The 14718-nt window shown below is 35.4% G+C and overlaps 1 protein-coding gene across 5 annotated transcripts in view; it reads left to right on the top strand.

Annotated features, from left to right (window-relative positions):
- INTU (inturned planar cell polarity protein) overlaps nucleotides 1-14718 on the top strand; it is an 84865-nt gene that overhangs the window by 47006 nt on the left and 23141 nt on the right. For all 5 annotated transcript variants that reach the window (XM_007113496.4, XM_007113495.3, XM_007113498.4 and 2 more), the window contains exons 5-9: nucleotides 973-1091; nucleotides 4266-4355; nucleotides 6880-6957; nucleotides 10637-10826; nucleotides 14338-14391. In XM_007113496.4, the coding sequence (XP_007113558.2) occupies nucleotides 973-1091; nucleotides 4266-4355; nucleotides 6880-6957; nucleotides 10637-10826; nucleotides 14338-14391 (531 nt within the window). The remainder of the gene's footprint in view (nucleotides 1-972; nucleotides 1092-4265; nucleotides 4356-6879; nucleotides 6958-10636; nucleotides 10827-14337; nucleotides 14392-14718) is intronic.

A 14718-nucleotide genomic window follows, 5' to 3' on the forward strand; every position in this document is an offset into this window, starting at 1 on the left:
GAGACGCGCAGGCTCAGCGGCCATGGCTCACGGGCCCAGCCGCTCCGCGGCATGTGGGATCTTCCTGGACCGGGACACGAACCCGTGTCCCCTGCATCGGCAGGCGGACTCTCAACCACTGCGCCACCAGGGAAGGCCTACCTGTTTTTTTTTTACGCGGGCCTTTCACTGTCGCGGCCTCTCCCGTTGCGGAACACAGGCTCCGGACGCGCAGGCTCCGGACGCGCAGGCTCAGCGGCCATGGCTCACGGGCCCAGCTGCTCCGCGGCATGTGGGATCCTCCCAAACCGGGGCGCGAACCCGGTTCCCCTGCATCGGCAGGCGGACGCGCAACCACTGCGCCACCAGGGAAGCCCCTAAAATGTCTCTCTTTTAAAGTTTGAATACAGATTAATTTGTGGTGGGCAAATGCTTTCAAATTTAAACAGAAGATTTTATAATATAATACTTCTTTCTTCCTATCTGCATGACTTTAATTTAATTTTGTATTCTCACTCTGTAAGTTTAATTGCAGTCTTGTCTTGTGTTTAAATAAAGATTTAATGGTTTCACCAAAGATGAAACTTATCTTAAAGACTCCTAAAATTTACATTTGGTGTCTGTGTGCATAGGTAACCACAGGAGATAAGAATATCTATATAACAAAATATAAATATTAGTATTTGAATTTATTGTAAAGGGAGATTAATGTTTGAAACATTGTTTGCAATTAGTTGTAATTATTCCAACTAATCACTATCCTACTCAGCATATGTATCATGACTAATTTTGACAGTCTCTAACTTATTTTCAAATGTATTTTAAATACTAGGTAATGTGTTAAAATTCCAGGCATACTTCTCTCCTTATGTTTGAATAAACCTCCCACTGAAACTGAAAGGAATCTTTTTTTTTTTTTTCCTATGCCATGAAAAATATAACGGTTGGAAAATTTGGGGGGAATTGACATTTCTATTCCTTTTTATTTAACAGCAGGAAATCCTATATCATTATCCAGTATCTGATGCATCTCAGAAACTTAAAAGTGTGAGAGGGATATTTCTCACACTCTGTGACATGTTGGAAAATGTAACTGGGACACAAGTTACTAGGTAATAAGTGATTTTTATTTAGCTTTAATTCTCTTTCTCTCAAGTTCTTTACCTTAATTCTGACAAACTAAATACTAATACAGGTATCTATTATACAAATATATTTGTATCTATAATGTAAATATTTATATGGCAGATATGATGTCTGCAGATATTTTGTTTCTCACCTAGGTTATTTCTACTAATCATCTATTTAAAATGTAAGTTCGGAGTACAGCTGTAGATCTGGATGTTTTGGACTTTAACAAAGTTGGATTAATGACTATACTTTAGAATTTCTTCATGAAGGCAGTCTCTCTTCAGCACAGCATTATGATGAGTTTGGGCTTTTTTATGACTTTATCTTGATTATTAACTTGCTTGACAATAGCTTTGTGGTTGGTAAGGATGGCTGAATACTGAATTTTTCATATAGTTCAAAATATTTTGTTCTGTTCTTAGAACAATGATAGAAAACACACAATACACGTACACTTTAGGAAGAGTATTCAGAAGGCAGTATCATCTGTGCAAGTTCACTCAGTGATGCATAAGCAAACTGGTGTTAAATAACTTTTTGAAAGTCGATTATAGAGCCACACATCCCATTCCATGTTGATTTATCAAGTCTTGACTTTGATATATTATAGTTAACTTATGGAAAAAGGGGGCTCAAAGTTTTTGAGTTTTGTTTTTGCTTTATTTCATAAAATAGATCTATAGATTATAAACCATTTTTCTTCCTTAATATTTCAACAATTTTAGACTTTACCAAAAAAAGTTTATCTCAAACTTTAAGAGCTCCTTAATATTGATAGAATATCAAATTGGATTTTCTAGGCTTTAATTTTTCTTTTCCCATCTTCTGATTAAAGTGACACCTCTAGGATTTTATTTTATTTTTTTTGAAGTATATAGTTGGCTTACAATGTCGTGTCAGTTTCAGGTGTACAGCACAGTGATTCAGTTATACACACACACATATATATATATTCTTTTTCAGATTCTTTTCCCTCTATAATAGGTAATTACAAAATATTGAGTAGAGTTCCCTGTGCTTTACAGTAGGTCCTTGTCTAGGATTTTAATAGATGGGATCTTCAAGATAACGGGAAGAATTTCCTTGTTTTTCTAAATGAAAATGATGTTTAACTCTGGGACTTTTAGTATAGTGTATATAGAAAAGATTAGTTCATTTCAGAATACTAATAACCGAGGCTCCATTTAGTCTATAAATTCACATTTATAAAAGCATGGGATAGGCCTTTAAAAATTTTTTTTAATTGCTTTATTGAGATATAGTTCATATATCATACAATTCACCCACTTAAAGTGTACAATTCAGTGGTTTTTGTATATTCGAAGATATGTGAAACCATCACCAGAGTCAGTTTTAGAGCATTTTTTTATCTCAAAGAGGAACCCTACACCTTTTAGCTATCAATGCACCTACCCCACCCCAAGCCCTGAGCAACCCCTAATCTACTTTCTGTCTCTATAGATTTCCCTATTCTGGACATTTCCTAAGAATGGAACTGAAATATGTCGTTATTTGTGACTAGCTTCTTTCACTTTGCATAATGTTTTTCAGGTGCAGGACTCATTTTTAATCTTATTAGTAAGAAAATGTGTTTAAGTTTCCCCATGTGGATTTTATTTTATTTTTCTCTGAAGTATAGATATTTTACTTCATATTTAGACCTTGTTAGCTAAAATATGGGTTAGACATGTGGAAACCAGTAAATATATAGAGAAAAACTTTTTTGTGAAAGAATATGAAAATAATTATTATTTCAGGGATTCCTTAGCAACATATGTTTTGTTGCATACACTGTTTTAAAACTATAGTGAAATGAATTATGACTGTAAAGGAGTCTAATATTTGTCTAAAAGTATATGCATTTTTAAAACTTTATTAAGGCAGAAGTAATATCCCTTTAAAAAAATCGATTTAGCAATTCATATTTAAAATCCCACACACTTATCTACTGTAGTATAGAAGGTACACTATATCCTAAGATTCAACAGATAAAGACTGATGGGTGTATTTTAATTTCAAAGAAAACACTAAATATATATATATTTTTTAATTTTTTAAAATTATGTTTAATTTTAAAGTAGTTTTAAAAAGAAGTAGCTGATCAGTTAAGAAAACATGAAAATATAAAAACAAATGGAAAAAATTAAAATTACCCCAAAGTCTACCACTCAAAGATAACCACCACAGATTCCACGAGGCAAAGGACTTGGCTGATCTTGTTCATATCTGTAACTCCAGGGCCCAGGCATGTAGTAAGTGCACAGTAAATATTGCTAAATTAAATGATAACCTTTCACTTAATTTTCTTCCATCTATTTTATACAAGTGGAATCATACTCTACCTACTGTATTGTAACGTTTTTTGTGTGGCAATATATCATTTAACATTTTCCCAAATCAATTAATGCTATTTTACGTTATATTTTTATTTTATCTTCTTCCCACCACCTACCCACACTATAAGAAGGAATCATGTTCTCTGTATTTCCATAGTTTATTGTTGTATCTCTTTTTTAGAACACATTTAATTTGTTTTCCAATTTCATTGAAATATAATTGAAGTACAGTAAATTGCACATACGTAAAATGTATAATTTGATCATTTTTGACATTGGTATAGACCCTGAAACTATCACCATCATGAATATAGTCATCACTCCAAATATTTCCTTGAGAATATATTTAAATCTGACTTATATTTTGGTTACTTGTTTACGTATCTGTGACCCATACTGAATGATCATCTTTTGAGCTGGGACCACATCTTTGTTTCTTTGTAATCTCTTTTAGTAAATCATGTTCATAAATAGACAATCAGAAAAGATTTGTTAAATTAACACACTGGGATGGAAGCTTTCTTCTGAAAAGAAAATTGTATATAGTCAGTTAATGTTAGCAAAAGAATTTTAACATATTTTTGCTGTAATGGTCTACTTTTGTTTGACCTAGAGTTTTTTGTGGGTTTTTATATTTCAGAATATGTTTTTGTTGTACAATTCCTTGCCTTTTCTGTGTGGTAGGTATATGCCAAGAAATTTGCTGATTAAGCGTGCAGTTCTTAAATCATACCATATGTAATCTTTTATGAATGACTGTTTATAATTTTATGACATTTAAAGATGTTCTAATTTCATTTTGATTCTATTTCTTCTTAGCTCATCCCTTCTTTTAAATGGGAAACAAATTCATGTAGCTTATTGGAAAGAATCTGACAAGCTGTTGTTAATTGGCCTGCCTGCTGAGGAGTAAGTTGAGATTTTTGTTTACCTTAAAATCATTTCTAAAATACTGCTAACAAAGTCTGTTTCATTAAAATGATGACATTTTTGTCAAAGGTAAATTCAAGAAGTTTCACAATCTAAAAGTTTGCTGCACTAGTATAATGGCTACCTGTGTTCATTTGGTATGAATAGTACAGAAAGGTACCAGGAAGGCCCAGCTAGACCAGTTAGTAAGGGTGGAGGCTGTCAATACACTTTCCTCTGAGATATGGCCAGTACAGAGGTGGCTGAGAGATGAGCTTGTCCTCTGCTCTAATTTTTGACGCTATCGTGGTTTGGATTTTGCATGTTTACAGTTTTTTACTGTTGGTGATTTTAGAGAATTAAGGGTCAGCAGAAAGGTGTTTTGCCTCAACGTTGAGCACCTTTGACCAAATAATGCATATTTATCTTTAAAGTGACTTCTCTAATGGTATGTCTTACATTATCATGGTCTCCTTCTTAACTTTTTTGCAAGTGTTTTGAAAGATGTCTTATTTTAATAGTTGGAGGTAAGAGCAGGGCTGACCATTTATACATTTGGTAGAAGTGAGTTACTAAATCCAGCCCACACTCAAGGGGAAGAGTATCAAACAATTGTGGACTTGTTTTAACACCACAAAGAGGAATTCCAAAGGAGCCTGCAGTGAAAAATATCAAAATTATTATGTTTTAAAGTGGTCTTTAATCTTGGACAGAAAGAGATATGATCTATCATAAATGTGGGATTCAAAACTTTTAACATGAGGGGATAGTGGTGCCATTATATATGTTAAATGATGGCTCTCTTTTACCAGCTAATGTGCATTTTTCTGTCTAAAAACCCTGCTCGGAGACTGCCCTATGCCAATGGGTTGGATCGTGAAAAACTGAGTTGTTTTGAAAGAACACGAATCGTAGAACATCCAGAATAAGATACTTTAGGGTGTGGTGGCAGGGTGAAACCTCTGCCTTTGGACTTTCATAGTAGCCCAAAAGGCAAAAGACAAGACACAGATAATACAATGATGAGATAAGGTAGTGTGGGCAGTTAGACAGCAGAGAGGAAGGCCCAACTAAGGAACTGAGCAGAGGCTGCTTCCCCACTTTCTGATGCCACCAGCCAGATTAGTTAGGCAGACAGAGACAGTTTCCAGGAGAGGTTTTACACTGAAGCCAAAAAAGGACTGTCACTGCTGAGCTCTGGATCCAGGTTGTGCTGGTTAGGGGATGCTCTAGCCGATTTCTCAACCTTTGTTACCGGGGTGGGAGTGGGGAGGCGGGGTCTTCCCTAAATACTTATGTCATCCCTATCCTAGAGAACTTGGCTTGTTAAGTTGGAATGAATTCGAAGGTCCTCCTCCATCTCTATCCTGAGCTTCAGGTCAGAAATAGCCCTAGCCACCTCTTTACCCAGTTCTCTTACTTTCATAGCCACCACCCCGTACCAAACTCTTTTCCTCGTTGCATCTTGTTTCACATGACTGTGAAAGGTAGTTATTATTATTCTCCTTTGTTTAGGCTGGGAAACAGAATATTGAGAGGTCATGTACAAGCACCTCCTCAGTGTCAGTTTATATGTCTCTGTATCTCCAGCATCGTACAGATGGTTTGTAATTGAACTCTGGCAGCCCTGGGATTGTTTTTCCCTTGTCTGTCTTAATGCCACAGTCTGTCCTTTCTTTCTTCACCACTGTGCCTTTTACAAGCAGGATGAGAAAAGTGTTGCCCCACCCAGGATACGGTGGAGCAGATACTCCAGGAACATGTGTTTTCATGGGGGGAGATCATCTTCCTGTGACAGCTGCATTCAATAACGGGGACCTAACCAGGAAGACTGTGAGGTAGTGGAGAGAGTAACCTTGGAGCTAAGGAAATGAATGCTCACCAGCAGGTTCTATTCCCTGGGTGTGCCTGCAGAAGTTGCTTAACTTCTTAAACCTCAGTTATACCCACTGGTATAATGGGAATAAAAGACCTGCTTTGTAAAATTCTTACAAGGCTTCAATGAGAAAATGTTAAGTTCATTTCTTTCCTTTCTCCTACTTTCTTTCCTTTCTCTTTCATTCAGGGGTGTCTTTTTGTCACAAGAATTAGAGGTTAAGTTGAGATCTGGGTATTACTGGAAAGTGTCAAGAATTTTAACATTTCTTTCTATAGGCCCAGATACTGAACCAGCTGCTTTATATGCATTAATTTTATTTAATCCTCAGAATGAACCTGAGAAGGCTTAGTGATTATGGTCCCATTTTACACATAAAGGAAATTGAACCCTAAGGGGGTTAACTAACCTCCATATAGATGGTGATATAAAAGTGCCTACTTGACCCATGTTAGAACCCCAGATCTAGACATCAAACTCTTTAATTGCTAATGCAGGAAACAACCATTATACACAGCTATACTTACAGTTAACACACATGCTTTTCAAATTCCTTACATATAAAATGTAAAGATGATCTGCTTCTTTTATATTATGAATCAATTGATTATGTTATAAATGAACAGATGTATTTTTGCTTCTTTTTAGAGTTCCTCTTCCTCAGCTAAGGAATATGATTGAAGATGTTGCCCAGACCTTAAAATTTATGTACGGTTCTTTAGATAGGTAAGTACTTCTTTGAATTGAACCTCAAGTTTTAAGTATATGATTCTAAATCACTTTTTTGCACTTAATAGTGTTCCTTGGTTGTCAAGTTAGTTGTTTGGGTAGTTTCTTCTTATTATTATTTTCTCATCCTTCATGACTGGCTTTTATTTTACAGCTCTAGGCAGTTTTTCATTGGATCCATTGCTTTTTCTCTTTTGGTCTCATATGTTACTTTTGTGAAATAGTGATGTAACCACAATTATATTCGGATTTGATGTATTTTTTTAGGGGCAAATGTAAGAGCATTTCTTCAGAACAGATACAGAAAAGAGTAAGAAGTTTTTTGTGTTTTCCTCTGATTATAACATTGTCAAATTCACTATCCTAAAATGTGATACTTTTTCCTTAAAAAAATTTTTAGTAAAAAAAATGTATGTGCTATTAAAATAAATAGGGCTTCCCTGGTGGCGCAGTGGTTGAGAATCCGCCTGCCGATGCAGGGGACGCGGGTTCGTGCCCCGGTCCCGGAAGATCCCGCGTGCCGCGGAGCGGCTGGGCCCGTGAGCCATGGCCGCTGGGGCTGTGCATCTGGAGCCTGTGCTCCGCAGCGGGAGGGGCCGCAGCGGTGAGAGGCCCGCGTACCACAAAAAAATAAATAAATAAAAAATAAAATAAAATAAATAAAACACATGGTAGAGAAGGTAATTGCCTATTTAGTTTCATGTATATTCTTCCATATATTTTCTATATAATATGAATATACATACTCTTTTTTTACCGTGTGGGCTCATATTATGCATATTTTTCTGCTTCTTGCTTTGTTTTTATAAATTTTTTTAATATAAATTTATTTATTTATTTTATTTTTATTTTTGGCTGCCTTGGGTCTTCGTTGCTGCACGTGGGCTTTCTCTAGTTGTGGCGAGCGGGGGCTCCTCTTCGTTGCGGTGCGCGAGCTTCTCACTATGGTGGCTTCTGTTTGTTGCAGAGCATGGGCTCTAGGCACGCCGGCTTCAGTAGCTGTGGCTCGCGGGCTCAGTAGTTGTGGCTTGCGGGCTCTAGAGTGCAGGCTCAGTAGTTGTGGCTCACGGGCTTAGTTGCTCCACAGCATGTGGGATCTTCCCGGACCAGGGCTCGAACCTGTGTCCCCTGCGTTGGCAGGCGGACTCTTAACCACTGTACCACCAGGGAAGCCCTGCTTCTTGCTTTTTTAACCTTGCAGTATGTGATGTGTCTTTCTTGATCTGAAAGAGGAAATGTGGGGTAACCGTTTAATATTTGAACATGTAAAATTATGGATGGAAAATCGATGTTTGTAAGTCCCAGTACTTCAGAGGGCTAAAATGATGCCTTTGCTTTCAAAGCTTTAAGAGTATATCAATATAAAAATTCAAAGACAGTTTATACGTTTTTCCAAACCATAGTAGTATCAGATCTCTGTTTATCTGGAGTGGATCTTTATTGTCACTGTTCTCAAAGCTGCCTAAAGGAATTTTTTATGATGATGCCATCTGGGAAAATTGTCTAATTGCAGTATTTTCCTCCAGGAAAATACAGACACCTCCCTCTCAAACTCAATTACTTATTAGCATTTTCCAAATGTGTGAACTACAAAAGACTGGGCAGCCATATACCATGCTTTTACCTTTTACTGATAAGAAAAATGTTACTCAATGAAGAGTATAAACTCTTAAGGTGGTTATAAACTACCTCCTTAAATTTATACTAGATGAGCACACCTTGCTATGGTTTGCCCTTATTGAAGCTTTCTATTTTCATAAAACTAGAGATAATCAAAGATTAAATTCCTGTAATGAATTCTGTATGTGAAGATAAAGCAATTGGAGTTGTTCTGCAAATTCCAATGGAGTAGGTTGGGGGCTGAGGGACTCTTAATTTCTCTGAATTTCATTTTGAAATTTAGCTTCCATTGATTTAGAAGTATCTCCAAGTTGACAGAAAATTTAAGTAGTTTCTTCTTGACTAGGTGGGAATTTGAAAGGCAAACTAAGATAATAAACGTAAAGATCCACTGAGTTCTTAAAACCAAGAAGCAGTATGGATCCAAGATATTGTTAATAGTCATTTTGCAATATTTTTTTTAATCACAAGGTTTTTTTCTGATTATGAAAGATATTAAAGGCCATTGTGAAAAATTATGAAAAGACTAAAATGTCCAAAAACTTAAATTATCTTTTTCAAGTTGTGAGCTGGTTAGTTCCCTGTGAGCCACAGAAAACTGATTATACATTAATACAGTTTAGTGTTGTGATCAAATTAAAGATATAAGTATCCTTCATCATTTCCAGCCAATCCATCAGCAAATCCTAACCAGTGTGTCTCCAAAACACATCTCAAATCCATCCATTTCTCCCCATCTTCACTATTACCCTGTCCACCACCATCTCTCACTACTACAGTAATTTCCTGATTTCCTTGCCTCCCTTCTTGCCTCTTTAATTTCCAAAGTTACAGTGATCTTTCTACATTATTATCTGGCTCCCACCTACCTTTCTGATTTCAGATCTCAATCCACGCCGCCCCTCTGTATGTTCTGTGGGCACCCTGGCCAAACTTGTTCCCACCCTGGGCTTTTGCACTCTTCCCTCTCATTAGACCTTTTTGACATCAGGATCTCAGCTTAAATGCCCCGTTCTCAAGAGACCCTTCCCTAACCATTTGATCCAAAAATAGCCAACCAGTCACCTCACCCATTCAGATGGTCCTGTTCTCTGCTTAGTCGTTTGTACAAGTTCATGTTTTTACTTTTTGTTCATTTGTTGTCATTCTCCAGTAGAATGTGAGCTCCATGGGAGCAGAGACCTTGTCTTTTGTCTTGATATTTTTACTGCTGTACTTCCATCAATGAGAATAGTTCCTGAAACAAAGTAGGCACTCAAGTAATTAGTTGAATGAATCGGTGACTATTATTCTGATATATTAATGGTATACATACCAGTTATTGTGTTATCCAGTAGTTTATACCAGTGAATGGTTGTAGGTAATACTATATGCTACTTTTACATGGCTAAAACCAAGTTGTCTTTTTTTTTTTCAAGAGTTTTTAACTAGTTATGCCTTCATTACTGAAGAGGGGAGGAAATAGGCTAATTATATATTTACTGTGTACCAGCAAGTAATAAGCATAATAAGTACTTACTGTGTACTTTGCATAAGAGTTAGATTGTATTATCCCCATTTTTACAGAGTTGGGACCAAAGTTCAGAGAAAGGTTAAATGATTTCCCTTCAAGATCTACCTAGTAAAAGCAGTGATAAGATTCAAAGTCAGATCTGTTCTATTACAAAGCTCAAAATCTCTTTGTTATCCTGTGTTGCCGGAAAGATACTGGGAGTTGTAAATGGTTGAGAGATAGAGGTAAAAACCAGTTACATTTTTTGCAAAAAGGGAACTTCAGCCCATTCTGTTATAGATATACCACTTGTGTTAGCCCTGTGGTTTTCCCATAGTACCATCTGCCCTATGGTAGATGAGAATAGGCTTTAGAGTAAAAAATATTGACAGGGTGAATTTCTTAACACACTCCATCAGTAACATAGCAGTAATTCTTATTAAGGGAGGAGAAGTAAGGAAGAGAACCTATGTAGTTAGGAAAGATCCAGTCCCCTTAGGAGCGTACAAGCAATGACTACCATTTCTGTATGTTGTTCTAACTTTACAGCTCTTGTTTTCTCAGTGCCTTTTGCCAGGTTGAGAATGTTCCTCGTTTGGATCATTTTTTCAGCTTGTTCTTTCAAAGAGCACTTCAGCCTGCTAAACTACATTCCAGTGCCAGTCCCAGTACACAACAATATGATGCTTCCAGTGCAGTACTTTTAGACAATCTCCCTGGAGTTCGGTGGCTCACACTTCCACAGGATATTAAGGTAATCTTAGGTGTCATAAATAAGAATCAGAGCTAGTTGCCTTATATTCTTTATCTTCTCTCTCTCTTTTTTTCTTCTTAGGCTTTTTGTTATTTTCAGGGTTATGGGTAAGAGTTAAAGGGGCAATTGGTTGATAAGGTAGGAGGTTCAGTGCAGTGAACTTTTTCTTTCTAAATAGAAATTAGCTCTCTCATCTTACTTTAACATTTAAGCTTTGTTCAAACTTGGAATACTTTTCAGAAATCGTAATTATATGGTGTGTCTTACTTTTGAATTTTGTGATTTAGATTTTATAATGCAGGGTCATTGAGTTAGGTAGATGAAATGACTGGCTAACAAATTAATAATAGCAAAATCTTTGTTTACATGAACATTTGTAATTAGCTTTTGCCCTGTGCCAGAGATAGCTCACTAAAGGTAAGATTCATGATGGTTAAACATTATCAATGTGACTTTAGTCATTTCTGTACATCCAAAATAACTTTACTGTTGAATGATTGAAAAGCTCATTTCAGACATTTTCATCAACAATAATGTATTTAGCCACAGCATTTTTAATAGTATTAATGAGGCACTATGCCATAGCAGTTCCCTGCCCATGAAGAAACCCAGGTTATGTTGTAGTAATATCCCAATTCAAGATTCTGCTCTTCCTGGAATTCTACAATATATGATCAAACAAATGCCTTTTGAAGTTTAATAATAATTTAAACAGATATATTAGTCCCTTTGCTCAGTTTCATCATCTGTAAAATGGGAACAATAATACTACCTGCTTCATAAAGAAGTTATGAGTTATCACACATAAAATGCTTAGAATCATGCCTGGCACTTTGTAGTTGTAATTATAGCTGTGAGAGTACTATTATATAATGATTATTTGGAGGGAGTTGAGGGGTTAAAGCATATTTAAAGGAAACTTTACCTTCTTGTATTCTTTTTTTTGTCCTTGCCTTTGTCAACTGCCCCCTGCTGCATTTTGTATCTCAGGCCAATGATTATCATTTTCCTAAATCATATAAAAACTAAAAAGTATGAGATAAAACTAAAAGTATGAGATATATAATTCTACTCCCATCAGTGTTTTCATAAGAAATCATAAGTGTTCAAAATAGACAGAATTTAACTAGATAACCTTATGTTTAAGATAGAAAGACGCTGTTTCCACAGTCTGTCTCATGCCCATTCTGGGGTCTTTTTCTTCTGAAAGACACAAGGCCGCTTTTCGTGAGTCAGAGTTGCCATCTCATGAGGCCTGTCGGTCTGGTCTTGCTCAAGTTCTTTCCCCTGTCTCAGAATCTCTTCACTAAAGAAATCTCTTCCCTCAAAATATACAGTCTCTTCTGTGAGATTAGAGGTACTTAATGTTTTTAGGGTCAAAGGCTTTAGACTTTGGATATATTAAGATTAAATATTATTTTCCTTCTAAGAGTTCTTGTTTAAGACATTTAAAATATAGCCTATTTTGGTCTTATAAATTCCATGTGAAGGCTACCTCCTGTATTCAGATTTCTTTTTTATTGGCGTTTTTTTCCCTTAATTTGACATATATTTGATTAAAAGGACTGCATGCTTTTATTTCAACCTAAAAGAATATCAGTCTGAGAAATCACTATGTGAATTCTACTGTATATATTTTTTAATCTTTTGACTTAAATCATACCTGTTGCTTATCTCACCAAAGCTCTGGTTGTCTTTGTCCTTGTTGAGTTGGACACTACTGTATGCAGGTCTGCCTTCATTGTGCCAGGTACTCAGATTTGTGCTGTGCTTTGGGAATCCAGAAAAGTTCTCTGGATGCTCACAGTTTAGTTGGGTAGGTGGAATTAATACACGGGAAACCATGAGGATATAGCTTAGATATTTTCTGTATTTTGTATTCTGGTTAAGAGAATTAAGAACAATATTTTTGCAAAGAGTTAGATACCTTCTGATAAAGTGATCTAAAAGTCTCTGATGAATGTAAAGTTTAAAATACATAATAACCCTTAAAGTTTTTGTTTCTGTTTTACCAGCAAACTCAAAGAACTCATGCACTTTCCTTTTGCCTTTGAGATTTCTTACTGTGTGAAAAATAGTAGGGTTTATTGACTATATATATTCTAATGGAAAATATTAAGGAGTTGTATGCCTTGAGAAATTTAGTTAAAAACATATGTGTGTGTAAGGTAATTTGTGCCTGGTAAATTTTAGGTGGAAATAGTTGTTTTTAACTTGGAAAAAAATGTACTTGTTCTGAGTTTAGTATATGATGAAGTCACACTTCTGTTTTCTTTCCCAGAGAACTTCCTTATTTTGTTTGTTTGTCAGGTTTTTAAAAAAATAATTTTTCCTAAGATACACTGGAATAATAAAGAGAAAAGATATTTTACTTTTTCTCTTAAGGAATATGAAGAAGCAATTATAGTAACCTTGTATATTAGCCTGTAGAGTTCAGTAGCAGGAATAGCAACCTGTTAAACATTAATGTCTCTGAGATCAAAAATCACAAGTAGGTAATTTTCTTTTTGTCCTGTAGTCTTTCACAAGGGAACCTATAGCCACAAAAAGGAGAACATGAAGTATTTGCTAGATGCAGAAAAAAGTAGGTCACAAATGAGTAATGAGTCATACCATATGAAAAGCATTGAAAGGCATGACTAATGTTTCCACAGCTTTTGTGGTCTCAGTAAGACACATTTGTGAAACAGTCCTGCAGAAAGTGCCTTGGCCTTAAAAAACAAAACAAGGATTATTTTTCACAAATACTGTATATGCTACAAGCTTCAACTGTCAGTAGTTTCCAATTTATATATATGCATTACAGATTAAACTACAGATTAAATTTATTCTGTTTTTAAATTTTGAATGCTTCAGGGAGGGACAAATACATGAAAGAGTTCAGGCAAATTCCATAGAAACAAAAGCTAAATCCTAAGTAAGAGATTTTTCTAATAACTCTGTAGGGTGGTTAAACTGTGCCAGATTCCAGGGGAAAATTTGCCTTCATGATTTAATCAGTGAATAAAGATTAACAGTCTTTTTATACAGAACATAGCAGGGAGACAGGGAAGAATGTTGGATTCTTGGATTTTACAAGAATCCAACTGTTGAAAAATATATAGGAAATAGAAAAATTAAAACAATTCATAGTAGACTGGCTACATTCAGATTGATTTTTTTTTCCTCCTAAGATTTTTTAAATGTTTAAAATTTTTCTAACAGAACTGTAAAGCAGCTTTTTAACCTCATAAATTAGTCTGCATTGAGTACAGAGTGAAGCCCATTTTGCAATAATTGAGATTTAATTGAAAAATGCCTATAGGTTAAAATACATTAATTTTTTTTTTTTGTAATCACAAAGCTTAAAAGCAAGATGTTCCATTTGGGGACATTTCTTAAATAACACAAAGGAGAGAGAGATATTTATTCAATTCTTCAAGTAATTATTAAGCAATTTTATATGGTCATTACTAAAAAGTAAGTAATATGAGTTAAATGTTTGTGTTACTCTTTTTTTTTTCTCACATAGGTGGAATTAGACACAGCATTGAGTGACTTGGAGGCTGCAGATTTTGCAGAACTGGTAAGAGAAGCAGTGGATTTTAGAAAAGGTTCATTGTTGATTTCTTGTTTTGTAAATCAGTCATTATTCTAAGTACTTTCCAAGGGGGCATGTAATAATCTTGGAATACATAACATTAGGTTTCTGTATTGAAATGGACAAAGTCTATTTTGCTTGCCTTAATATTTTCTGTTCAGTTAAAAATATTTGTTACGTAATGTATACGTAATGATTAATTACATTAGTATCGTTTGGAACCGGGCTTTGAGAGAAAAGATACACATGTAATATTGGCTGGAATGGATAAAGAAGATGTGGCACATATATACAATGGAATATTACTCAGCC

This window comes from Physeter macrocephalus, chromosome 7, assembly GCF_002837175.3.
Source record: "Physeter macrocephalus isolate SW-GA chromosome 7, ASM283717v5, whole genome shotgun sequence".
Taxonomy (NCBI): Eukaryota; Metazoa; Chordata; class Mammalia; order Artiodactyla; family Physeteridae; genus Physeter; species Physeter macrocephalus.